Consider the following 24,672-nt stretch of genomic DNA (forward strand, 5'->3'; position numbering starts at 1 on the left):
AAAAAAAAAAAAAAAAAAAAAAAAGAATGCAATCCTTACCTGACAAAATGCTCCCTACCATTTAAGGCCTGCCACTTCCTAATAACGCTTCCAGCCCACTGTCTCTCTCTTTTGACACTTTCCCCCCACCCCTCAGCATTGCCCTTGTATGTCTTTTGAGGGAGCTCAGGATGGCAGGGCCTGAGTCCCATCCACCTAGGCTTCTGCCTCTACCCTGCGCCTGGCTCAATGCTCCTTGACAAGCCCCAGAAAATGTTTCTCTCAATGAAGGAAGTCTGAGGCACACACCCGCTCCCGGGCATCCCCTAACTCTGTCTTACCTAGCTCTCCTCTCTCATGTTTCCATCTCTCACAAGAGCAGCTGTACCTGCCCCTTGACCTCAAGCCCACCATGGAAGTTCTTCCCCTTGAGTACCTGGCTGACAGGGCCCCCAGGGTAGCGCTGGTAGCCTCCGGCCAGGCCTGGAGGAAGGAGCACCTGCTGGGTGTTTCCTGGCTCTCTCTCCCTCCCTCCCCTCACTGCCCACCCCCCACCCGGGCAGCCGCCATCCACCCAGCGCTCGGCGCAGCTGCGGCCCAGGCCCGGAGAAAAGGTGTATGTCTCCCTGGCAACCCATCACCATGCAACAGGGTCTCCTGGGATACGGCCTGGGATGCGCTGACGTCAGCGCAGAAGGCGCGAGCTACCCCGCCTGCCGGCTCAGCGCCGAGCCGAGCAGACCGGCGCGGGGGCGGCCTTGTGCCCGCCGGCCGGATAGCGCCTCCGCTCGCCGGAAAAGGGAGCCAGAAGCAGGCTGGCTAGGCGGAGGTGGGGGATACAGATCCCCTTTCTGTAGATATGGTCCTCCTTCCCCTTCCAACATGGAGGGCCCAGCACCTCTGGCAAGTCCTGGCTGTCCACCGAGGAAGGGCGGGAAGACCGGCTCCAGCCTCGGAGGGTCCGAGCAGATCCCAAGGAAGATAGAGAGAGGCCCCGAGGAAGTTCGATCCACTCTACAGCCCACGCGGGGTCCGAGGCCACTGAGGGGAGGGGGAAAGGCTGTTCAGCTGCGTGCCCACTTTTGCCAAGACCCCCATTTTCATCCAGTATTGCCATATCATTTCTCCTCAGCCCCTCCCCCGCCTCCCAGACTGTTCACTGGGTGCTCTCCTCAACTCTGAAAGCCTCTATCCCACAGCCCTGACCCTTGGGCCTCTTGGGCCATTTTGTGGCAGCCCACCAGCCACCTTCCTGCTCTGCATGTATTTTGCCATCAAAACCCTAGGGTGAAACTCAAACATTAATACATTCTGAATCTTCTCCCAGTTTCTCAGCCTACCCATTCCTCTTGGAAAGCACACTGAGTTCTCCCACCATCACTGCCCCCTCCCCACTACTACCTTGGACCCTTTGCAGGCTTTGCTGCCTTCCTTCTGGAGCCCTGCTACCTTGATTCTTTCCTCACACCAGCTTCAGCTGGTCCACAGCTCTTTACTCCTCTTTTCTGATAAACTCATAGTATTTTTTCTGATTTTCACCCCTGTCCCTTAAAGCCTTTTTCCTGATACCCTCATGGGCCCCAGCCTGGTTCTCCCCGTTTCAGTCTGCTTCCCAATATCTAAGCCAGAGTAATTTTCCTCTTGCCACCTGAGCTCCCTACTGCTCAGCTTCCCATCACCTCCCAGATCACATCTATGGTCTATGGTCTCACCTCTGCGACTTGTCTGACAAGTCCATCGTCCTCCAGGCCCTTCACGCTGCCACACAAACATTTTGCCCAGCACAGAAATCATAGGCATGCTGGCTGTGTTGATGCAGAGAACCAAAAGCCCAGAACTGCTCCAGGCTCAGCTCCCAGTTCTATTCCTGTTTTGGCTCCTCCGGATGCTGAGCCAGTCCCCTCCCCATTTGGAACCTGTGCCTAGTCACATAAGGAGAACACTCCTGCCTCATGGCTTTGAGGAGGTGGGAGTGCCAGGGGCCTAGCCAAGCTCTCTGGGGCTCGGGAAGCTGGGGCCCATCCCCTAGACAGTGCCAACAGGCAGTGTACATCACAACTGACCTTTAGCTGGAGCAGCCGTCTCTGTCCCTGAGCCTCAGCCAGCTGGTGGTCCCCAGAAATGCTACCAACCAGAAGGAAGACAGGAGGTTACAGACCATCCCTGGCCCCCAGCTGGTACCTAATCAGGGCTCTCAAGGCCAGTCCTGAGGTCAGCCAAACTCTCCTCTGACTACAGGAGGGGATGACTTCCTGAACTCCAAGCCTTAGCAGGGCCAGAGGAATCAGAGCAGCCTACTGCTCAGCTTCAAAAGCCATGAGGTTAATTTAGGACTACAAGTCCCAGGATTCCTCAAGGGAAGTACAAATCTCACCCAGAGTCTCAGCTCCAAAGAACCTCAAGTACCAACCACACTAAGGGCCTGTGTGACTGACCACCTGCCCTGAATGTCCAAGACGCATTCCAAGGCCAGCTCTCAATGTCACAAGTTCCTGCCCGGCCCTAGGCTTGGAGAAATCCATGACACTGAAGTAAAGTAGACTGGCAGACCCCACATGCAAAGGACTAAGGCCAAGCCCTGGCGTGCATCACCATCCATGGAAACCAAGGCCCAAGCAGGGGCCAGCAGCTGTGGGAAGGAAGCCCTCCCTCTGGATTCCTCTTTCCCTCCACAGAGCAGGGTGATTTTTTTGTTTTTGTTGGGGCTAGGGGAAGGAAATTAACACAGTTTTAATAAGTGAGAGGTGATCAGGTGCTCACAGGTGCCCCAAATGTGGCCTTAGTCCCTTCATCCACCAGCTGACTCTCAGGAAGGAGTAAGTGTTAGGCAAGAACTCTGCGGTAGGTTGCTTGGCCAGCGTTTAACGGCCACCTCCGTAAGAAGATAGGGACACAGCTGGGAATGGCAGGTTCTCAGCACAGGGCCACTCCCAGGACAGTGAAGGGAGAGGTGTACACAGAGGGAAGTGAGAGTGTGTGGGCGTGCAAGGCCAGTTGCCATGGGCTGGAGAGGTGGGGGCGTCAGGCTGACTAGCCCCTCCCAAGGCGGTACACCTCTTGCCACCCTTAGCAGTGGGAATAGAAGCGGACAGCGAGAGACCACGCGTCTGCCCTGCAAAGCCCAGAAGCAGGCAGGCCATGGGAAGGAACCAGAGTCAGTTTGCCCCCTTCCTCCGCTCATTCCCGCTCCCTCCTGTTGCCTGGCCCGCCTCCCTGGTGCAGGCTCCTCCTTCTCCCGACTTGGGCCCCTTCCTCAAGGCCCCCACCCACCCGCGGCCCGCGCACCTGGCGGCCGCAGCCCGACTCCCCAACCCGTGCCCGGCCTCCGCCTCTTACCCTGACCCGCCGGGCTCCGAGAGCCGATACAGCCCATGGCCCGGCACCCGAGGCACGCTAGCTCACACTCGGAGCCCGGGCCATCGCCTTGCAGAGGGTCGGGTCGCGGCCACCTCCGGGGAGGGGAGAACCCGTTAGAGGGGAGGGGGTGGGAGCCGCGCGTCCGCCGCCGCTCCCCGGAGAGGGAACCGGGCCGGTGACGTAAGCGCGGGGGCGTGGCCGCCCGCGTCACCCTTAGAGCAGGCGGGGCGCAGCCGACGTCACGGCCACGCAGGGGCGGCCTGGGGCCGAGGTCGGAAAACGCCGGTCTTCTCCTCCCAGACCCGCCTGTGGAGCCACGGGAAAGACAAGGGAGGAGGAAACTCACCCGGGCCCGCCCAGTCATACTACATGGGGACAGAAAACCTTGTATCCAACCCCCTCATTTTACATATGACAGCCTGAAGCCATAAAGGGATCCTCTGGCTATAAACAGCCCGAAACCCAGAGCCTTCACAGGGCTTTGTACCACATTCTGGTAGAAGAGCAAGAGGCAAGAGTGTTCTAATACTCATCACCCTTCTCTCCTAACCAAGAGGGCACCCCGTCACGCCCACCTCAAAGGGCCCAACCTTCCAGGAAAGTGACTCCCTAGACCCCTGCAATCATGGACAGGAGAAGAGAAGAGGCAGGAGGGGTGCCAGGTTACAGGAATCAGTGTTACATTGCCAGCTCTGGAAAGAATACCCATCTATGCACACCCCTTCTCGAGAGGGAACAGGCCATAAAGCAGAAGCAGTGAACTTAATTGAATTCATGTTTAATAATTACAGGCACCGTGCCCCCCCTTCCCCCTGCCCAGGCAGCAGCAGGGGTGGTGCAGGGGCTGGGGCATATGCCCCCAGCAGCGAGGACGGCAGTCCCAAAAGTGATTTTTCAGAAAATAAAAAAGGACCCCAGGGGCAAGCAGTGGTGCCCCCCCCAAGACACACCAAATTTCAAGACTTTATATATAATATATCTCTGTGCCCCAAGGGGAGGAGAGGGACACCTGGCAGCATCCTGGAGGGGGGCCCCAGGCAGCCCCAAGCCATCCTGCCTCTTCAGCCACTTTATTAGCTCAGACACATCGCACTACAGGCACCCACTGCCACCGCGGCTGCCACTGCCCCCCTGCAGTCCAGGCGGCTGGCTGGGCCATCTGCATGTCCATGGGGCTCCAAGTGCCCAGCCCCACCAGCCCTCAGTTGTGGTCAGACTCCTCCTCCTCTTGTCGAAGCCAATTGAAGAAGGTTGTGACAGATTTAAGGGCTACACCCTTGCCCTGCTGCTCAGCGGGGTCTTTGCTACTCTCCCAGCTGTAGAAGGCATCCTCCTTCACCACGTCCTCGTCATACAGGGTATCAAAGAATGTCCGAAGCAGGTCTGCAAGCAGGCAGGTCAGCAGTTAGAGATGACTGGCCATAGCCACCTCAGCCTGCCCCCCAGGGATCCCTTCCAAGCTCCACTGTTAAAACAAGACCCTGCCCCACTGTCCTAACATTTGTGACCATTCCAGAGTGACTGGGGTTCCAACAGGATGTTAATGTCATGATCTTAGAAACTGGCACACAGAAATGAGTCAATTGGCCATCAAAAAAAACCTTAAAACTTACCCAGCCTTACCTTGGCAGCTTCAGACTTCTCCACTCATGATATATTTAATGGGAAAGCTACATTCAAAATCGGTACTCTTGAATTTGGGATATTACTAAAGTCCCAGATGTATTACTCGCAAACATCAAGGGTGTAGCCTGGAACATTCACTGGCCCCCAAACAGATCTTGACGAACTCTTGACCCAAATTTCCTCTTCCTTCCCACACATCTCCAGAACACACACCCTCTCTGGCCTTGACACTGTTGTAGGTGCAATTACCCTTTGCCAGGAACATTCTTTCTCTTGTCACCTTCCTAGTAAATTCCTTCAAGACTCAACTCAAGCACCCCCTGCTCTGACCTGCTTTCTCCTCCACTGCTGGCTGCTAGGTAGCCTTCCCAAGCACTTGTCCTAACACAACATACCCCATACCCCACACTGCATTGCCAGACTTTCCAAAGCAAACCTTATACGCCTAAAAACAAAGGGAGGCAGAGTAAGTGAACTGAATGAAGCACAGGATCTTAAGTCCAAACGTGGGTGAAATCCTGACTAAGTCACCTATGAGAAGCCACAAGCCAGAATGTTCCTCAGACACACACACAAACTCTGCCTGTGGTTACAGCTGCCCCTATCCCCGAGCAATGGCCACAGCAGATCCTTCACTTATGCTCATGCTCCAAATACCATGCACACCCACCCAAGGACCCTATACAATCCATTATCCACTCTGCCCTTTATTTTCAAGTCCAAGTTTCTCCCATCTAAACACAAAAGGCCCCCTTTAAACACTATCTCTTAGGCTAGATAAGATTTGTCTACACTTGCTGTTTTCCTTTCTATCCCAGTCAAGTATTTCTTAGTCCTTTCCAATCTATCAAATATGGTTTTTGCCAAGGTGACCTCCATGTTTTTATTACAGAGGTAATACATTAATTATTTAATTTTCAGGTCTGCTCCTGCGGGACACTCAGCAGCATCTAGCATTACTGACCACTTCCCTCTCCTACAATTTGTCCTTTGTTTATAGGGCCTGTTCTCCTTTGTCCCTAACTGTGCATCGCCTCCACCTCCTCGGGGTTCTATCCCAGGCCCTCATCACTCTCCCTCTAGCAAGCCCATATCCTTTTGTGACTTGCACATGTTACCCTCTGCCAGCAACTCACGAAGTTGCCACTTGCTTTGACCTCTTCCTCTAAAAATGGAAAGACAGCCAGCTGTCTACATGACTGATTCCCCAACCCAGGGACCACAAACTAAGCTTGATCCACTGTTTCCTACCCCAGTGAACGACACCACACTATCACCTCTAAACCCATCCTGGTTTAAAACCATGCTGGCAGTCATCCAGGACTTCTAACCTCTCATGTCCCCCTCCTTGTTTACTAAAAGCTGTCAACTCCCATTTCCTAAGTAGGCCTTGAATCTGCCGACTCTTCCCCCATTTCCATTGTCACCAGCAAGGCTGAACCGCTAAGTGCTAATCCTGCCACATTCACTCTCACCCCCATTCCAAACCATTCTTCCCACTATGGCTAGGACGATCTAAAGACTAAGATCTAATTATTTTACTCCTTGCTTAAAATTTGACCAAGGCCCTTTCCTGCCTGAGGCTAAAGCCTAAAACTCTTGCCATAGGTCACACCGCCCGGCATGACTGGGCCAGGTTCCTCTCTCTAGCCCCATCTTGCCTCACTTGTGACCAGTTGCTGTGCTCTCCCACACTGGCCTTCCTCCATAGTTCTTTTCCCTTGTGTCCAGTTCTTCCTACCACAGAAAGCACACACACAATGCCTTTGTTTAAAGTGCTCCCCCACTTGTCATTTAGCTAATTCCCATTCATCATCCCTCAGACCAGGTGTACTGCCCCCAGAGATTACCCATCTTCTCACACTCACATGTTTCTGACTCCATGTTAGCACAGGAACTATGCTTGTTTTTACTATGAACATCCCAGTGCCCTGACACACACCTATGTGTTGAATGCGTAACTTCAGATATGGTAACCTAGGCCTTGGTCTCCCAATATGGAAAACGGGGATACCGTCTACCCTGAACAACAGCTGTGAGGACTGAACAAGGCAAGATAAACAAAGCACTTTAGCCCTGTACCAGGCAGAGGAGGTAGATGCTGCCATTTACCATCCCTGCACCGGTGGCATCAAACAGATGGGCAGGCACAAAGCGGGTAGTCAATTAATTGTCAAGGCAAAGTTTCACTCCTTCCACGTGTAGACAAAGACACAAACGGAGGGGGAAGGAATCAAACCATATGGGCATTTTGTGCTCCAATGACTACCCACCTTTCTTGGATTGAGACCCTTCCACCACTACACCCTGCTATCTGGCAGTCCCTCCACCCTACCCCCGTCCCTGTGTGGCTCTTACTGGCGGGCTGTTCTAAGGTCACTACAAGGGCCTGGAGGGCATAGAGCGCCTGCAACTCCTTCTGCTCGTCACACAGGTATTTCTCTAGCAGTTTCGCTCGCGCTTTCAGCACTGCAACATCCACTCGGAGGGGAGTCTCAACTGTAGGAAGACAGGGATGATAAGTGGCACAATGTACCCTTAGCCTGGTTTGGAAGCAGGAGGCAAACTGAAACCCCCCTCCATCCATTTGTCTTTCGGGTCCACCCTCGCCCTGCCATCTCCCTAACTCCTCTTACAGATGATTGCAGAATAGCAGACAGCTGTCATGAGGGCTCGAACTAATGTGTTGGATGCTGTCTGCTGCTCACTCAGGTTGGCCTGTGCAGGAGAAAACAAATGGCCCAAGAGTTCTGAATTGTGCCCATAAGTCCTCATTCTTATCACCCCCAACCCTGCCCCAAGACATACCTTTCCTTTACCCTCCCTCCCCCAATATCCAGGAGAAACATACCTCTATCCAGTCAAACATCTGCTGGTTACTGCTGCCCTCCTTCAGCAGCTTCTCCAGCTGCCTGGTCAGCTCCTCGGAGGGGAGTGCCCTCTGGCCAAGGGATTCTGACTCCTCTCCCAGAGTATACTCCACCTTCTGCAACCAAAAAGGCCCACCGTCAAGAGAGGCAAGGTGCACCACATGAGAGACGAGGACAAAGACGACTGGCCAGCCCCAAATGCTAGAATTAATCTAACTCCCAAACCTGCTTAGCGACGAATGCACCGATGTCCTGGCCTTCCGGTAGAAATTCCTTCCAGCTGAGCCCAGCTTCTCGCCACAGTGTCCCCACCTTTTTGGGACCCTGGAAAGCACAAGACCAACTTAGCAATCCTTTCTAAGGACTTAATAGCTCCACAACAGTCACCCAACAATATTTACTGAAGGCCTACTAGGTACCTGCCAGGAGCTAAGGAGGCCATAGAGGTACCAACAGGAACAATACTTCTATGTCTACAGTCTAGTGCAGGGCACAGATGTCAGTCAAATAACCACTCAAATAAGTAAGAACTCATCCACCACAGTGCCATGACACTAAGGGCAGGGAAAATGACATAAGAGCCCCTAGGAAAAAATGTCAATTAGCTTTTACAGGATTCTCAAAGGCAAAAAACCCAAATCCAAATACTTCATTCCAGCCTTCTAATCTCACCTACGTTTCTTTACCTACAGCAGCTTGGTTTTCCACTATTCCAAGTAACAAATGCTTACTTACGGGAAGGGACTACTGCTAACAAATATGCTTATTTGTTTCCTTAATCCAGAAAATCCTAGAAGCACATATACTTCATCTCCAACATAAATTAGAAATCCCCACAAAAACAGCAATTTGAACCCATTTTCTGTAAAAGGCCAAGAGATCCTGAAGGTATTACTCTTTCATAACTGATATTCAGGATGGCACTGGCTGTTAACAAGATTATCGTAGTTCATAGATTTTAAAAGTTGCCCATGTTTTCATTTTCACCATCAAAGTTAAGTTGTCTCACAGTTAATATATCGCATTTTAAAAATAGGACCGTAAGTCTTTTCTTTCTTAGCAGTACGTAAATGTCTTATAATCTAATCAACGAAATACATGAATAGTTCAATACACTTATTTGTTTTAAAAAAGAACTTGTCCTGGTACGTGTGTATCTAAAAAGATTATATAATGCTGAAAAAAATAATTCCTTTCAATCCAAAGTCTAATTCTTCCAGCTCCCAGATAGATGAACTCTTGTGAAACTGCACATCCCAACTTCTCACTAAGTACAACACCCAACCCACCTTTCTCCATCTTTTGTCTTCATATTTGTCAGAAGCCTTCTGTCATGAATACCACCAAATACTCCTTTGCAACCTCACAGCACTTAAGATACTCCACGACATTTCAATTAGTTTATTTCACACTTTACTTTACACTGTTGTTTTTATTAAGCTGTCATTTCTTACTTTTTCTCTATCAACTTGTTTCCTAACCGTTTTATTCATTGCTGTATCCCCTGTGCTTAGTATGCGGTAAGTGTTCAAAGAAACACTAGTTGGATGAATGAATCAGTCAATCAATCAGTCATGGGCCTAGGGTCTTAGCTTGCCATCCTCCTCCAGCCTTGGCCAGAACTCACGACAGGAACTGGCCTGCAGGAGACTGCCCACCTCAATGTTTCCTCTCCCAGGTACCAACATGGCACTGTCATCACCATTACTCCATCCCACCAATGGACTATGAAGCTTCAGGGCCACTCCAAGGAGCCAAAACCGCATAGTTAGAGGAGTCCTGAACACATCACCCTCGGAAAGGCCCTCACTCACCATGCTTTTGCATAGGAGGCCTAGGATCTCCAGCAATAGGGAAGCAGCTTTGCCCAGGGGTCTTAGAGGCTTTGTAATCTCCCTACGAGAGAAAAACACAGTGTTGACAGCCTCCACGGCTCTCTCAACCCTACTCCATCCCTCTCCAAACCCAAGCATCAAACCTGCCATACCCCCCTAACACTCCCCACTTCCTCTTGTCTTTACTTCCCTGAATTTCACCAAGGGGGACTTACCGGAATAGCTCCCCCATGGGCACCCCACCTTCCTGCAGAATGGGTGTTACCAGTTCCGCTAGGTAGAGCCACACGTGGGGGATATCAATTTCCATGTCTTCAGCCAATTCCAGGATTTCATAGAGCCTGCAAAGGGAATTCAAAGTCAGGACATTCTAGGGAAGCTGTCCCCCTCCTTCTGGGGCAACAAGGCATGGCGTAGCTAAAGGATCAACTGTGGAGCCCCACCCACCGACGGAGTATTTTTCTAGACATGGGGCAATTATCTCAAGCTAAGGCTACCTTCTTGTCCCTTAGATTGCTCACCCCCTTCACCACCAACCCCTAAAGAGTGTTGACCAGAATGGCTGAAAAGCCTACATTCTCATGCAAGGTTCAAGGGGCCCCACAAAAGAACGGTCTGTAAAAGTGGGAGGCCCTCAGAAGCTGGTCATACCCTTGGTAGTACTGAGCAGTGGAGAGGTGTCCCGCACAGAGCAGCTGGTGTAGCAGCTGCCCCATACGCTCACGAGCAATGGCGCTGCGCTCCAGTGTAGACTCAACACCATGCCGTACAAAGATGAAGAGCAGGGAGGGTGAGGCCAGCTCTTGCACACACTGTACTGCCTCCTACGAGGCACAGGGCACAGCAAGGAAAGTGGTCACTGTCTGGCCCCCCATGCCTATTAGCATGGCTCCCTCCTCCCATCCCCCTCTTCAATCACCCAGACCCCTCCCACTGCCTACCTTCATGTCATTAAGATGGAGGTATTCCTCAATGATGGCCTTGGATTTCTTCTCCAGCTCCTCCTCAGAGAGTGCAGCCTTTGGGGGGCTTACAGGCGGAAGGGTAGCTTCTCGCTTTACTGTGGGAGAACACAGATCAGACTCTTCAGTTTCAGCGTTCCCAGCAAACGGGGTCTGGAGCTCTCAAGAGAGCTGAGGAGCAGCTACGCCCAAGCCAGCCAACACCCTTCCCTCCTCTCCAATCCTCTGCCAGCCCCTCACCAGCATCCCGGCCCCGGTCCCGATCTTCCGTGAGGCTAGCTGCCTTGCGCAGTCCCTCGGGCTGGGAGGGCCGCTCTCTACTCCGCTCCTCCACTTCCTTGCTGAAGCTCCGCTTGGTGGCGGGTGTCCGTGCTCGATCAAGCCGGTCCCCACGGTCACCTCCCCGTTCACTCCGCTCTAGGCGGTCTCCCCGGTCCCCAGCTTTCTCGCCTCGTTCCCGGCTCAAGCTACTCCTGGAAGAAAGATGGGGCACATTGTCTCTCACCTGTACTGCCCAGGCACTCTCTCGTGTAATGACCCAACATGCTGAGCAACTGCCGGGCCTTCACCTTGGCATAATGAATTATGTCCCAATCTAACCCAAGGGCTTGGAGAATGACAGGTATGAGAAATTCCCATCCTACGGCACCAAGCACAAGGCAATCACATACTCAGTGTGAAGAACACTGACACACAGGAAACCTCACCTCTGTACCACACGTCTGTTATCTGTGCTTTCTGTGGGTACTGCTTGTTGAAGGGCTGAAAAGCGATTTAAAGTACTAGTAGCTGGACGAGCAGCTTCTGATGCTGGGAAGGCAGAAAACGTGAATTACAATCTCCTTCTACTTTCTTGCATCCTCTCCTCTGTTTGCCAGTTTAGGACACTTGGTCCCAGTCCCAACAGTTAAGCAGTTCAATCTCATATATATGCCTCTGATATTACCTGTATTACGTAAGCACCTTGTACTGGAAGCCTCCCTTCTAGGCAAGGCTCTGCCCTCAAGGGAGCTCAGATTAATAACCACTAGCTCCTTACAGCAATCCCCGTACCTGCATCTGAGGGCTTGGCTCCTGAGCCTCCGCTGCTGCCCTTGCCCCAGCTCAGTCGCCCTCCAGGTGCAAAGAGCTGGTTGTTAGAATCAATGGAGCCAGGCTGAAGGAGGAGGAAAAGGAGTCCAGTCATGGGTCCGACCTGGCCAAATCCCACAGCCAGCACCGCCATACACAGCCACAAAGGTGCTGAAGGTCCCAGACCAGAGGTCAAACTTTTTCTGTACAGAGCCAGACAGTCTCTATTGTAACTACTCAATTCTAACACTGTAGGATGAAAACATTGTAGATGATACTTAAAGGAATAACTATGACTGTATTCCAATAAAACTTTTACTTATGAACGCTAAAATTTAAATTTTATTTGACTTCCACATCATAAGTTACCATATACTTTATTTTTCTCAACCATTTAAAAACATCAAAACCATTCCTAGCTCACAGGATGTATAGAAGCAGGCAACAGGCTAGATTTGGGTACCTATCAGTTTGCCAGTCACTGGCCCAGACTGATAAGAATATACTCCCTAGAGAGCTGGCAGTCCTGTCTAGCAATCTAACCAGTTAGTCTAAGACAACAATTCAGCTGTCACCTTCCCAACCTCAGAAAAGCGAGAGGACTAGGATCCAAACCTGAGCTTAACACCTGCTTGATCCCTCTCTACCCTCCACCTCATCAGCATTACCCCTATGCACACCCCTACCTTGGTGATCTTGGTGAGTCGTGAGGTATCGATTGGGCGGCTGCCTTTGCTAATGGGTACTGTGTTCCAGCCACCATCATCCACAAGTGGAAGGCCACGGCCTGTGACAAAAAGGGGGTGGAGGGGCAATACCATAATAATGAGTAAATCCTAATAGGTTCTTCCCCTTGGGCCACCCCCAACCTCCCTTCCTCAGATCCTCAGTTCCATCATGGGGTCTCAGTGGCCCAGACACATGGCACTAACATGAAGTCATCAGAGGAAGGCACAACCTCAGTCCCTTCACTGCCCCCTCCTCAATCCTAGCCTCAAACTCACTGATAGGGGGGCCTGGAGGGCCACCCCGACGCTTGTCACTGCCCTTGGCCATGAGCTGCTGCACTTTGATATGCTCCCGATGTTCCTCCATCTCTGCCTCCTTGTGGATCTGGTCAATGGTCTTGGGACCCTGATCCCCTCGGCGCGGCACCCAATTGCTCTGTGGGGACAAGGGGCCAGTCACGTATTGCCAGGAAGGGGCAGACAAGACAGTGTCGAGAACTGGGGACAGTGGTCTGGCAGGGGAAAGGAGGAGAGGCTTACCCCTCGCAGATCCAGCACATCCTGCAGCATAAAGCGGATGCGAGATGATGTCTTCTTTTCTTTAATGATTTTTTCCATCTGGTTGAAATACTGATCCATTCGAGGCTAGGGAGGAGCAAAGAGATCAAGAACTTCTAACACCTCACCTCCAACCCCTGCCTCTCCTCAGGCCCTCAGCCCCACCCGTGTGGTTCAGTGGGCTCCATGGGCTTCAGCCCAACCCTCTCCACATGCAAGGATCCCTACCTTGGCTTTTTCAAAGTCCAGGTCTTTGCCAATGGTGGTGAGCAGACGGCACAGGCATTCGAGGGACTCTTCATCATGGTTCTTAAGCAGTTTCACCACACAGTCATGCATTATCGCCTCTGTTAACATCTTTAGCTTGAACAGCTCCCCAATAAACTTGATATTCCCTAAAGAACGCCGCCGGGCTATGTCCCGAGCCTCTTCCAGCTCTTCCTTCAGACGTCCCCGTTCCTCTGCCTGCCAGTCATGGGGCAGGAATCAGGTCAAAAAGACACCAAGCCACTCAACTAAAACCCTTCTCCTCTACCATCTGGATATCCAAACCTAGCAGTAAGCACTCAGGCCCTGAGGCAGAGAATCCCTCACCCCCTTACCACTATCCCCACCCTGAATTATACCACTAAGTAACATCTGCATAGGGCGTGGAATTGGTGGCTTTTCTCTCACCGTAGCAGCTTCATCCATTTCTTTTTGCTTCTTCTCAAAAACCTCATCATCGTCTTTGTCTTTCTCAAATTCCTTTTGACAGCGATTCAATAAGAGTTTTCGGAAGTTCACGGTCACTGTTGGCTTTTCTGTAGTGGGCACTTTCAGCTGTTGGTCAAAGAGAATGTCACATTTCAGACTAGTCCGGGGAAAGCCTTCCAAGAGTCTTTAACTACCTGACCCAGGAAGACCTCTGGCCCCAGCTCTGCCTCCTTCTGGCTGCCATCAACAGCATAGGTTGGAGGAGAACCAAGAAGCTGGGCTCAAGGAGTCTTGGAAACAGAAGTGGGAAACTAGACCATGAGTTTTAGAAAACGGTGGAAACTAACCGCCATGAGGCAGCGGCACATGTTGGCATAGGCTACAGAGAAGTTGGGCTCTGAAATGGCCTTCTCGAAGATGAGGTCAATGACTCCTTTGAGGCGTTCCTCGGTGTCGATGGCCAGCTGTGTCACTTGCTTCATCAGCTGCTGGAACATCTGGGGTGTCAGCTTATTCAGGATGGAGCGCACCCTGCGGAACAGGTCCTGAAGGGACAGGAGACAGAAGACAGAGGACCCAGTGAGGTTCTCAGAAGAACAGAGGCCAGAGAGGGTGGTGGGGACCTACGGAGATGTCAGTAATAAGGACAGACAAAGAGGGCAAAGTTGGCTCAGATGGCAGACCTTAAAGAGAAATGGAGACCACAAGCAGGACTTGCCAGTACCTGGGTTTTGCTGCCATCAGCATCTTCTTCCCCTCGGTCCTTATCAGCCGCCGTCCGCTTGCTGCTGGGTTTCCAGGCCTTTTCCGCTTTGTTCAGTTTTATGTCCTCAGTCATCAACACTGTGGCAATGATCTTGCGTGGTTCCTTTCGGGGGCCCTGCTGAGAACGTCGGGGTCCCAGGCCAGCCTGCTAAGCAAGGGACAAGGACAAGAGAAGATACAGAACTAGTCAGCACAACACGTGCCTCGGCTACCACACATCTCCAGAGCAAGCTAATCTGGCAATGAGATAAAAGGGAGCCACCCACCCCTGCCCCTTGCCCACCTGCCCCCTTAACCAGCCCCACTCACCGGCCCACGGGGCAGCTCCCCACCTGGCCCACCCCTTGGGGGCCCACGGTTGCTAAGTGCTGGTCGGCCAAGGTTGGCAAAGGACGGAGTGAAATCTGGGCCACAATTTATGCCTTGTAGTCTGGTGGGATCCAGTGGTCGCAGTGGTGTTTTGTTAGCCTGCAAAGAGGACAGAGAGGTTCTCAGAAGCACCTAGGAATATTGACTACTCTTTCAGGACCTCAGGCTCTTCCCTGATCTATCCAGCCCAAACTTCTCCTCCCCCTCAAACCACCAACCTTGTCCAGCACGACATCACTGATATGGGGCAATCCCTCTGGCTTCTGCATACTGGCAAAGATGAACTGAAAGCCAAGTAGGAACTCACGGTCATAACGCTTTTTCTCCTCAAGGTTTAGAGGCTTCCACTGATCTGCAAGAAAGAGCGTGAACACATCATACAGTCTCCCGGGGCCTTGACGAGACTACTCAGTCATTCTCAACCCTTCCTTCGGCATACCTGACTTATATTCATACTTCTGTTCCCCAGGCTGAATGTTCTCAGCATTGTGAATTTTGTCTTCCTTCGAGTCCCAGGTCTCATCTGCTTCCTCAGGCCGTGGGGGCACACTGTTCCCCTCAGACTCTGGGCGTGGATTGTTGACTGCAGGAGGCTGATTCTCCACCTCTGGTACTGTCAGGTTCACCTGAAACAAGAGAACACCCCATTTTGGTTGCAGAATGACCACTGTTCCATACCCAAACTCTGCCCTCCCCCATTTTTCTGCTCCCTTACCTCCTTGAAGGCATCTAGAAGGTCTCCTACAGCCTCCTTCTTATTTAGCTCCTTAATTTTCCGTCTCCTCTTTGGCACAGATACTGCCACTAATTAAAAAAAAAAAAAAAAGAAAGAAAAAGAAAAGCAGGGGTGGGAACAATTTAGGGAACACCCCTAACTCCTGGGAAATAAAAAGCTGCCACAGCACAGTATTCTCTCTTTCCATCGCACCCTCTCTAGGCTTACAACCTTAATCTAGGGCCAGGTGTGGTGGCTCTTGCCTGTAATCCTAGCACTCTGGGAGGCCGAGGTGGGAGGATCACTCAAGGTCAGGAGTTCAAGACCAGCCTGATCAAGAGTGAGACCCTGTTTCTACTAAAAATAGAAAGAAATTGGCTGGACAACTAAAAATATATAGAAAACAATTAGCCAGGCATGGTGGCGCATGCCTGTGGTCCCAGCTACTCGGGAGGCTGAGGCAGAAGGATTGCTTGAGCCCAGGAGTTTGGGGTTGCTGTGAGCTAGGCTGACGCCACAGCACTCTAGCCCAGGCAAGAGAGCAAGACTCTGTCTTAAAAAAAAAAAACAAAAAACCTTAATCTAGATTCTATCACAGGCCTTCTCTGACACAGACACTATGGCACAGAGGGGAGGTCATCAATAAAGGCAAGGAATCACACCCCTAGCCGGTGCCACCTCCACTATCCAGCCCCACCTTACCTTGGGTGGTTGCTGCTGCCTCCAAATTCTGGGACGAATGGGCTGGGACAGGGGCGCTTTCTATGGGGAGCAGTTCCTCTCCTCCCTTCTCACTCTCAGCTTCTCCTGCTTCTCCTTCTTCTTCCTCTTCTTCCATTTCCTCTTCCTGAGCAGGGGAAGTAGCTGAAGGAGCCATAGCTGGAGTGGCAGTGAGGATGGTAGCAGGGGCCGATGACACTGTAACCTCCTTGGGCTGCTCCTCTGGCTCACTGACTGGGCTTAAGTCCACAGCTGGTGGCGAGGGGGCTCCGTTGAGCAGTTCCTCAGGTTGGGCAGTGGGAGCAATGGGCACAGGAGATTCGGAAGGGCAAGCCGGGGGAGGGAGAGGGGCAAGCTCTGGGCTTGACTCCTCCTCTGGTTCCAGATCCTCAGATGGGACCACGCCATTAGGCTCATGAACTTCCACTGTATGAGATGGCAGGGGGGCAGGAACCTGGAGAGGACTGGAAGAGAACTCAGATTCTGGAATTGGTTTGCTAAGTGTCACTTCTACTTCCAGTATGGGTTCAGCGAGAGGAGTGGGTTCGGGAGAGAGGCAATATGGCTCCCCAGTTTCATGGGGGATGGGGGTTGATTCTTCTACAGACATTTGTATCATCCCCGTTGTCACGGTGTCCCCAGGAATAGAGAGGACTGCGAGATTAGCCTCAGACCCCGGCTCCAAGATTGGGGGTGGTGATGGGGTTGGAGAAGGTGATGAAGGCTGGGATTCTGAAGGGCTGTGCTCTGGGCCAGGCAGTCCTGGCCGGACCCCAGTGATTGCTCCCTGTGACCGGTCATCTGCAGCACAGGAAGAAAGAACGAGTAACTCAAGGCAAGTCCTCCACTGCTGCTGTTCCTCCCCCTCCTCTCAGCAAGGTATTCCCAAACTTAACACCTCACCCTCTCTAGCCTTCTCTCATCTAAGCTATTTTCCCCTTCCCATCCAAAACTCAATCTGCCCTCAAATTTCCACTACCTGGAACCTAAGTCATTTTCCTCTGACACCCAGTTCAAGTCACCCCACCTTCTCGGCATTTAAGCTGCCACATTCCTTTTTCCCTATAAAAGCTCTGCTCCATCTGCTTACTTACCTGGCCGGACAATGACAGCAACTTGGGGCGTCTCCCCATTAGCTTGAGGCTCCATACCGCCTCCCGTCTGCAGGACACAAAGGATTACCAAGTTTGCACTGAAGAGTCCCAAAACCCTTCTTTACTAGAGCCATTTTTAAGTTAGCTCTGCCTAGAAATCCAGGAAAGCAGGGAAATAAATCCCTTAGTTGAAAGAAAGAAAAGATCAAGGGACTTGGGAATCCAAGGCAGAACAGCCATCCCAGCCAGGGGATCACTCAAAGAGCAGCCAGTACCTGGGGAGGGGTGGGAGTGGAGGCAGTGCGGGCCCCAGACATGATCTCCTCGGTGATATCCTTTCCTCCTTGGTTTGGATCTCGAATTCGGATCTGGGGAAAGAAAGCTATAGGATGAGTGGGAAGCAGGAGGAGCCCACTTCTCCACACTGTCCCACTCTTAAGACTCCAGGCCAACCCCCTACCCCCTACTGGGAAGCAGGTGGGTGGGTGCCAGAAACCCCATGAGTTCTACTGTCAACCCATCAGGCTGCTCTTGTAGTTTCTGTCCTAGCCCCCACCCCTAAGAGACCCTTGACCTCACAGAGCAGCCCTGTACATCACAATGCCCCTCCCTCCCTCACCCCTGCCCCACCAGCAGTCCCCAAGTCAGTGGATGCACACCCTGGGGCCCAGGACCCCCATCCAGCACCCATTCGGCTCACTTGTGGCTAGTCTGCCTGATCTCTGGGGGCAGGGCCCAGATCCAGTGGGTGGAGCCAGAGTGACTCAGCGGCTTCCCCAGCTCTGGCACCCTATTCTGGGCACCACGCCCAGGGCTTGAGGACTGAGCAGAGGCGGAGGCCTTGAAAGCTTCCAGGACTGGGGGGAGTGGGGGGCGGGGCCACAGAAAACAAACCATTTCCAAGGCAAGCCACCAGAAACCCAAAACCAAGCACAGTTCTTACAAACCCCCAAAGCCCAGGTCTCTCAGGAACTTCCCCGCTAGCCACTTCTGTCCTCCCATGAGCTACTTCTATACTGAGATCTTAGTACTTTACATAAAACCTAAACACTCCACAGACCCCCATTTTCTGCCCACTCTCAGCTGAAGATTTCCTTCCTTAAATTCCAGCTCCCTCAGGCACGATGTCCTGGAGGCACCTGACCTTGGTTCTCCCTTCCCAGATATCCCAGAGCCCCTTGCTGCTATGCTGCTACTTACCGTCTTACGCTCCCTCTTGGGAGCAATCTGGGGTGGCTGGTTCATCAAAACTGGGGCAGGGGCCACACCAGTGGGAAACTGCTGCACCCCTTGGGCTGGATAATAGGCGCCAGCTTGGTGGGGAGGGGAAACAGAGAAGAAGAATGGTGGCAGCGTCAGGGCCCAACCATATACTAATGCCAGCTTAAACACCTCCCAACCCCAGAACCTCCCATCACCCACAGCCGGCCCCTTGCCCTGCCCTGCCCTCCTCCCCCAGGGAATTAAGTGTCTGTCAAAGCTGGGGAACCAGTCTGAACTGCGTTTACAAGAATTCCTAACACTGACACACACCTCACACATACACCTCATAGGCACGCACTCCTTTCCCACCACACACCAGCTACCAGGAGGATTTAAGTCTTTTACCCCACAAGGTACTCTTTTGTATGTACTCCACCCCGGCAACACATACACACATACTCTGAACCCGAAACAGAATCAGGTCTTTGGCTTAGAATGAGAGAAAGAGACTTGCTAACCCTGTTCCACTCAACTTGAGTCCAGTTACAGTATCCAGCCCCTTGCAAAGGGACAAGGAAACAAAAAGCAACATTATAAACTGGTCTCAGGATGAAGAAATTCATTCCTAAAAACCATGGTCTCCAAAGTGGGGTGCATTCTTTAAACTCATCGGTAATTTCCACTTGTTTTTTTTTTGTTTTTTTTTGAGACAGAGTCTCACTTTGTCGTCCTGGCTAGAGTTGAGTGCCGTGGCGTTAGCCTAGCTCACAGCAACCTCAAACTCCTGGGCTCAAGCGATCCTACTGCCTCAGCCTCCCGAGTAGCTGGGATTACAGGCATGCGCCACCATGCCCAGCTAATTTTTTCTATATATTTTTAGTTGTCCGATTAATTTCTTTCTATTTTTAGTAGAGACGGGGTCTCGCTCTTGCTCAGGCTGGTCTCGAACTCCTGAGCTCAAACAATCCGCCCACCTCGGCCTCCCAGAGTGCTAGGATTACAGGCGTGAGCCACCGCGCCCGGCCCTAATTTCCACTTGTTTTCAACAAACACCACAGTATGTTATTTTTTTAAATTATGCATACATATACACAAACAAAAACATACACATATTAAAGGCGCATACTCAAAATTTTTTGGTAGGTGATCAAAAAACTTGGAAACCACTGCCATAAAGAACAGACTAATATTTTCCTAAAATATAAATGAAAAGGAGCTATAAAAACCTCCCAAATCTATGCTACATAGGCTCCCCCCAACCATGGAAGAAATGTCACAGGGAAAGCCTAATGATAGGCCCTCAAGCTGATGGCTGATCTCACATTCCTTGTCATAGGGAAGGCTGGAACTCTCTTGGCTATAAGATGAAATCTTCTCCCACCAACGCCAATTAATATTAAGCACCAATTCCTACCAATCCTAACATTTTTAGACCAAAAGCCAAGCCTGGGAAGGGTCCTATGCTTAGAATCAGTAGACCACTTTAGATGCTCCTTGGGATTCCATCTCACCCCTGACTCTCCCTCCCCTGCTTACCGTAGGTCCCAAATTCTGTAGGGCTTGCACCCGGATAGAAGCCTGGGGCTCCTGGCTGCACAGGGTACTGCTGTGTCGGGACAACATATGTGGAACGCCCCTGGGGTTGGGGGGAGAGAAGGAGTTGAGGGAGCTATGAGCACCATAATGGACTCCAGAGAGAATGTAGGGCAAGACAGGACAAGCCAACTCTGGGCAATGACCAGAAGGAAGTACCACCTCTGGAAAAGGGGTGGAACTGGAAGACCAGGGTGAGGGTTGGGATACAACGTCCTGTGGCTTCCAGCCCCCAAGCCTCTAGCCTCACCTGTCCAGGGATGTAGTAGGCCCCCTGGGAGGCTGAATAGGAGATCTGGGAAGGGATCATCATTACTTGGGATCCAGCAGGGTAGACATGGGCAGCTGGGCCAGGGCGGGCAGGGGCTGCACTCTGCACTCGGGAGGCTGCACTGCTTGGGGGCTGAGCCCGGCTAGGGTAGAAGTGCTGTCGGGAGGGAGGAAAACAGTTGACATTGGGAAGGGAAGGAAGTGGACAGCAAAAAAGCCACTCCACAACATCTCTATGGTCTGGACAGAAGTATTGTGGGCTTCAGAACATGGAGACCAATCCTTCCTAGTCCCACTTGACAAACTTATGGTTAAATGGCTTCTTGTACGCACACATGCCCTCCAAATTCAGATGTATACTCTGCATTCCACGTATATTTACTCTCTCACCGCCATGCATACTCATGTCACTTCCACCACACTACCTCTCTGCAGAGGCTTCCTAACATCCACGTGTATCATGCCTAAGTAAGGCCCTTTCGGGCAACATACTCCCCAGCATGCACTGCTCCTCCTAAGGCACTGAGGACATGCAACAGTCTCCCAGTCTCCAAATACACGCTCGAGATTTTGCTCCTAACATGCATCACTCAGCCTCAGACTGAGGACCTGGAGAGCAAACAAGTCCCCACCCTAAAGACCCCAATCCCTGCGTCTAGCCCCTGACTAAAGTAAAGGGTAAGTGTGAGACGAAGAGACAGTCCAGATTAGGAAAGGAGTATTACCTGCAGAGACCTGAATCCTCCCTGAGAGCACATGGGGACAGGAAAGAAGAAAATTATCCCCAAGGTGATGAGGGGAAAAACAATGAAGGAAATAGGACAAGAATCCTCCTACTTAGTGAGGATGAAGTTGAGGAACAGAGAAAGGCAAGAACCAGCTGGAGTGTATATCTCAACACAGTTCATAGAGAAAGCAGAGAGGGGAATGGAGCAATGGCAACCTCCAGTAAAAGGAGGAAATAGGAAAGCAAGAGTTAGCAGCAGGGCCCAAAGGACTGCCCCCAATCATCGCAGCAGGGCCCAAAGGACTGCCCCCAATCATCAGAGGCACCAGGACCCCAGTAATGCCACCCTCATCGACTACATACTACTACCCAAGGGGCCAGCCACCAAAAGTAATCGACAGCGCAAAATTGCAGAGCCGCATGAAAAAACACAAAGCAACTGTCAGGAAATAGGGGCCAGGTACGCAGCCTCCATACTTTCCATCCTAGGCCTAAGTTGGCCGAAGCTCTCCACAGCTCCCGCCCAGGTCCCCTACTCCCCTCCCCATAGCCCCTCACCTGGCGGGGCTGAGAAGGCGTGTTCATTTGTGTCGCTTGTGGCGTACTGAACACCACCGGTGCTGTCTGCCCCGGGGGAAACGCTGGCTGAAGGGGGGAGACCAGAGTTCAGCAAGAGGGGAAGCCCAGGTGGGGCAGAAACCCAAGCTGGTGAAATAAGGGGAGCAGATCTATGGCAAGAGCCTCAGCAGTCCACATACCCCCTCCCCATGACAGCCCAGGGGGAGAGCCCAGGGGCCCTGTCTCAATTTGGCAGCAGGCAGCTGCACTTTGCCCTGACACAGATGGGGGTGGGAAAATCCAGAGGTCAGAACCTGTTCCTGACCAGCTGCCTGGTCTCGGCCTCCCCCACCCCCACCCCAGTCCCTGCTAATTCCTCCCTAATTACCTGTGGGAGTCCGGGGGATGGGGCGGGTGGGGGGCCTGTGGACTGTGGAGCTTTGTTCATTTCATTTGGTGCCCCAACATCAGGGTCCCCCCAACACCTGTTAGGAAAAGAGTGGAGCTCGAGAAGGGGAAGGGACCCAAGCTTAAGGCAAATGGAATGAGGGAAGGGTTGATGCAAAGGCTGGGTTCAATAAGGAGCCCTGGAAGTGACAAGGGAGTGAAAGAGCAGAAAAGATCACGCCTATGTCCCCACCACCACGTTGTCAAACCCGCATCACCTCCAACCACCCCCCTGGCCTGCTGAAACAGTCCCCTCACTCACCCCCTCGGTTAAGAATAAGTCCACGGTGCGGCCTACAGGTTCTGGGCATCCGAGGGCCTGGGGTTGGGAGGTGAGGGGTATCAACCTGGCTCGGCGGGGCCCAAGACCAACCAGACCGGAAATTCCAGGTCTCGCTGGCACCAGGCTCCCGGATCACAAACGGAGCTAGCCGCTTCGGCCGTGGTGTCCCCACCCCCCACCCGGGACACCGGGTTCGAGGCCTGGCCCAGGGGCACACAAGGTACGCCTGCCGCCAGGGCACCCGCGCGGGACCAGAGGCGAGGCCTGCCACCGCCCAGAAGTATAGGCCAAGAAGGGCGGGAGTCAAGCCCTAAAAGGCCAGGCGGGCGGCGGCCGTCGGCCGTCGAGGAGCCGGTTTCAGGCAACTGAGGGTCGGCCTGGAGGGCGGGAGGGGCCGGGGGCTCCTCCCTGCCCGCCGCCACCGCCGCCTCCCTCCCCTGCGCCCTCCCTGCGCAGCGCCGGCCAGTGCCAAAGAACAACGTGTCACTTCCCGGCGGCCTGGCCGCGAAGGGGGGAGGGGGCGGCGGGCTGGGAGCTGCGGTGACTGCGCCCATGGGCCGCCGGGCCTCCTCGAGTCGGGCCGAAGTGGCATTTCGCGGCCGGCGAACCCGGCGCCCTCCCAGCCCGCGAGGCCCGCATAGTCCGGCCCCGCGTTCCCCACCCCCACCCAGCAGCCAGGCCCGGCCAGGCCTGACACACGTGGGCCGGGGATCGGGCCCTGGCGGGCCGGGGCCCGGCCTTGGGCCGCGGGGCCAGGGCGCCAGGGCGGCGGTGCAGGGTGGCCGGTCCCGGCCCGGATGGCGGCGGATGCGGGGGGAGGGGGTGGGGGGGCCGGGTCGGGCCCGGACATGGCGGCTTTACCTTCAGTCTCCTTCAGTCCGCGCGGCCGAGCCCCACGCAGCCGCACAGACGTAGTCCACAACCATTTCCGGCTCCCCGCACAGATCCCGCTCGGCGGCCACCGCTTCTCCGCAGGCGCAGCCGGCGCCCCCACGTGATCGGCGCAGAGGGCGGAGTTGCGCCGGGCGCCCTGCGCCACGGAGCACATGGGACTTGCCCTGCCTGGTCACGTGACAGCCACTGCCCGCCCCCGTGTCCCCTTCCGAACTTTGGAACTCTTAGACCTACCCCCCTCTGCGTCTCTATTCCGTGCTGTTTAGTTCATTCATACTTGGAGCTAGCATTTATTGAGTGCATACTAAGTGCTAGGCGAAGTGCTGGGCTGGAGCTGAGGACACTGAAATTAAAGACTCAGTCCTGCCTAAGTAAATCGTGGTACAATACGAATTATGCAGGCTTTGAAAATAATGTAGATTAGATCATGGAAAGGTCTATAACAAAGGAAATTGGTAGGGAGCGGTGGCTTAGGCCTGTAATGGAAGCGCTTTGGAAGGGTGAGGTGGGAGGTTCACTTGAGCCCAGGAGTTTGAGATTAGCCAGGCAATATAGCTTCTCTACAAAAAATTTAAAAATTAACAGGGCGTGGTGGCAGTGCACCCGTAGTCCCACGGATTTGGAAGGCTGAGGCATTGCTTGAGCCCAGGAATTTGAGGTTTCAGTGAGGTATGATGAGGCCGCTGCACTGTACGTTGTCTCTTCAAACAAAATGATTGATACATTCTAACTAGGTAAGTAGTAAGTAGATTTGTTGTTTACAAAGATCAGACACTTCCAGGGAGGGACAAAAGTCAATCATGGAGAATTTAGAATAATGGAAAAGGTAATCCCAAAACCGTTGCCCTGCAGCTCAAAGATCTTGGAAGCCAGAAGGGACCATCCTAGAGCTGAATCCACCTGCTGAGTCAGATAGTTTGCCCGAAACATACGTAATGTTGCTCACTTACTCCTTTTCAACGAACAGTGCCCAAACTGAAAATCTGGGATTCATCCCACATTCCTTCTCTAGCCAGACCCTACCTCTAATCAGTCATCAGGTCCTACTGGTTCAAAATCAAGTCCTAGTAATTTTATCTTTTAAAAGAATCATTCTGCCTAGTGTGGTGGCTTACGCCTGTAATTCTAGCACTCTGGGAGGCTGAGGCAGAGGATCTCTTGAGCTCAGGAGTTTGAGGTTGCAGTGAGCTGTGATGAGGCCACTCATTCCAGCCTGAGTGACAGAGAGAGATGCTGTCTCAAAATAAAAAAGAAAAAGAAAAAAAAAAAATCTTTCTTCTACCCTTCCCCATCTCCCCACTTCTACTGCCCTAGTTCAGGCATTCATTTCCCTTGCCTGGTCTCCAGGCCTT

General features: G+C 52.8%; 2 protein-coding genes across 10 annotated transcripts in view; both read right to left on the bottom strand.

Moving 5' to 3' along the window:
* The window catches only part of FAM131A (family with sequence similarity 131, member A), an 8,143-nt gene extending 6,039 nt beyond the window's left edge, over positions 1-2,104 (bottom strand). The window contains exons 1-2 of one of the 2 annotated variants that reach the window (XM_012640946.1): positions 2,043-2,104; positions 878-1,020 (exon numbers count right to left, since the gene is read on the bottom strand). Coding sequence is in view for 1 of the 2 variants with exons in the window: in XM_012640939.1 (XP_012496393.1) it covers positions 878-1,020; positions 1,692-1,779 (231 nt within the window). In the remaining variant the exon portion in view is untranslated. Of the gene's footprint in view, positions 1-877; positions 1,021-1,691; positions 1,926-2,042 lie in introns of those variants that run through there. The other variant, XM_012640939.1, reaches the window with a different exon arrangement.
* Positions 2,105-4,097: 1,993 nt separating this feature from the next.
* On the bottom strand, positions 4,098-23,463 carry EIF4G1 (eukaryotic translation initiation factor 4 gamma, 1). 8 transcript variants are annotated; one of them, XM_012640960.1, is made up of 33 exons: positions 23,288-23,463; positions 22,406-22,462; positions 22,085-22,181; positions 21,697-21,783; positions 20,392-20,568; positions 20,085-20,184; positions 18,546-18,658; positions 17,621-17,713; positions 17,346-17,412; positions 16,234-17,052; positions 15,532-15,620; positions 15,256-15,442; positions 15,035-15,168; positions 14,757-14,915; positions 14,407-14,592; positions 14,030-14,227; positions 13,662-13,808; positions 13,215-13,451; positions 12,969-13,073; positions 12,705-12,864; positions 12,387-12,487; positions 11,683-11,785; positions 11,337-11,439; positions 10,870-11,102; positions 10,609-10,727; positions 10,319-10,491; positions 9,883-10,008; positions 9,647-9,728; positions 8,058-8,156; positions 7,814-7,948; positions 7,599-7,680; positions 7,321-7,461; positions 4,098-4,719 (listed from the first exon to the last, which is right to left on the bottom strand). In XM_012640960.1, the coding sequence occupies exons 3-33, from the start codon at positions 22,142-22,144 to the stop codon at positions 4,538-4,540; spliced, it is 4,797 nt and encodes a 1,598-aa protein (XP_012496414.1). In that variant the 5' UTR covers positions 22,145-22,181; positions 22,406-22,462; positions 23,288-23,463; the 3' UTR covers positions 4,098-4,537. The 8 variants fall into 8 exon arrangements, with proteins under 8 accessions (XP_012496414.1, XP_012496406.1, XP_012496435.1 ...); XM_012640952.1 differs by having other exon boundaries at positions 14,407-14,595; XM_012640981.1 differs by having other exon boundaries at positions 21,697-21,843; positions 23,288-23,460.
* Between the last annotated feature and the right edge of the window lie 1,209 nt (positions 23,464-24,672).

The sequence above is a fragment of the Propithecus coquereli genome, unplaced genomic scaffold (genome assembly GCF_000956105.1).
Source record: "Propithecus coquereli isolate 6110/MARCELLA unplaced genomic scaffold, Pcoq_1.0 Scaffold10, whole genome shotgun sequence".
In the NCBI taxonomy this organism is placed as follows: domain Eukaryota; kingdom Metazoa; phylum Chordata; class Mammalia; order Primates; family Indriidae; genus Propithecus; species Propithecus coquereli.

Coding starts and splice junctions, on each gene's coding strand:
- EIF4G1 (XM_012640952.1), bottom strand. CDS start 22,144: ATGAACAAAGCTCCACAGTCCACAGGCCCCCCACCCGCCCCATCCCCC. Junction 15,443..15,531: donor TTCTAGATGCCTTCAAGGAG/GTAAGGGAGCAG, acceptor CTCTTGTTTCAG/GTGAACCTGACAGTACCAGA. Junction 10,492..10,608: donor TCCATCTTAATGACATGAAG/GTAGGCAGTGGG, acceptor TGTGCCTCGTAG/GAGGCAGTACAGTGTGTGCA.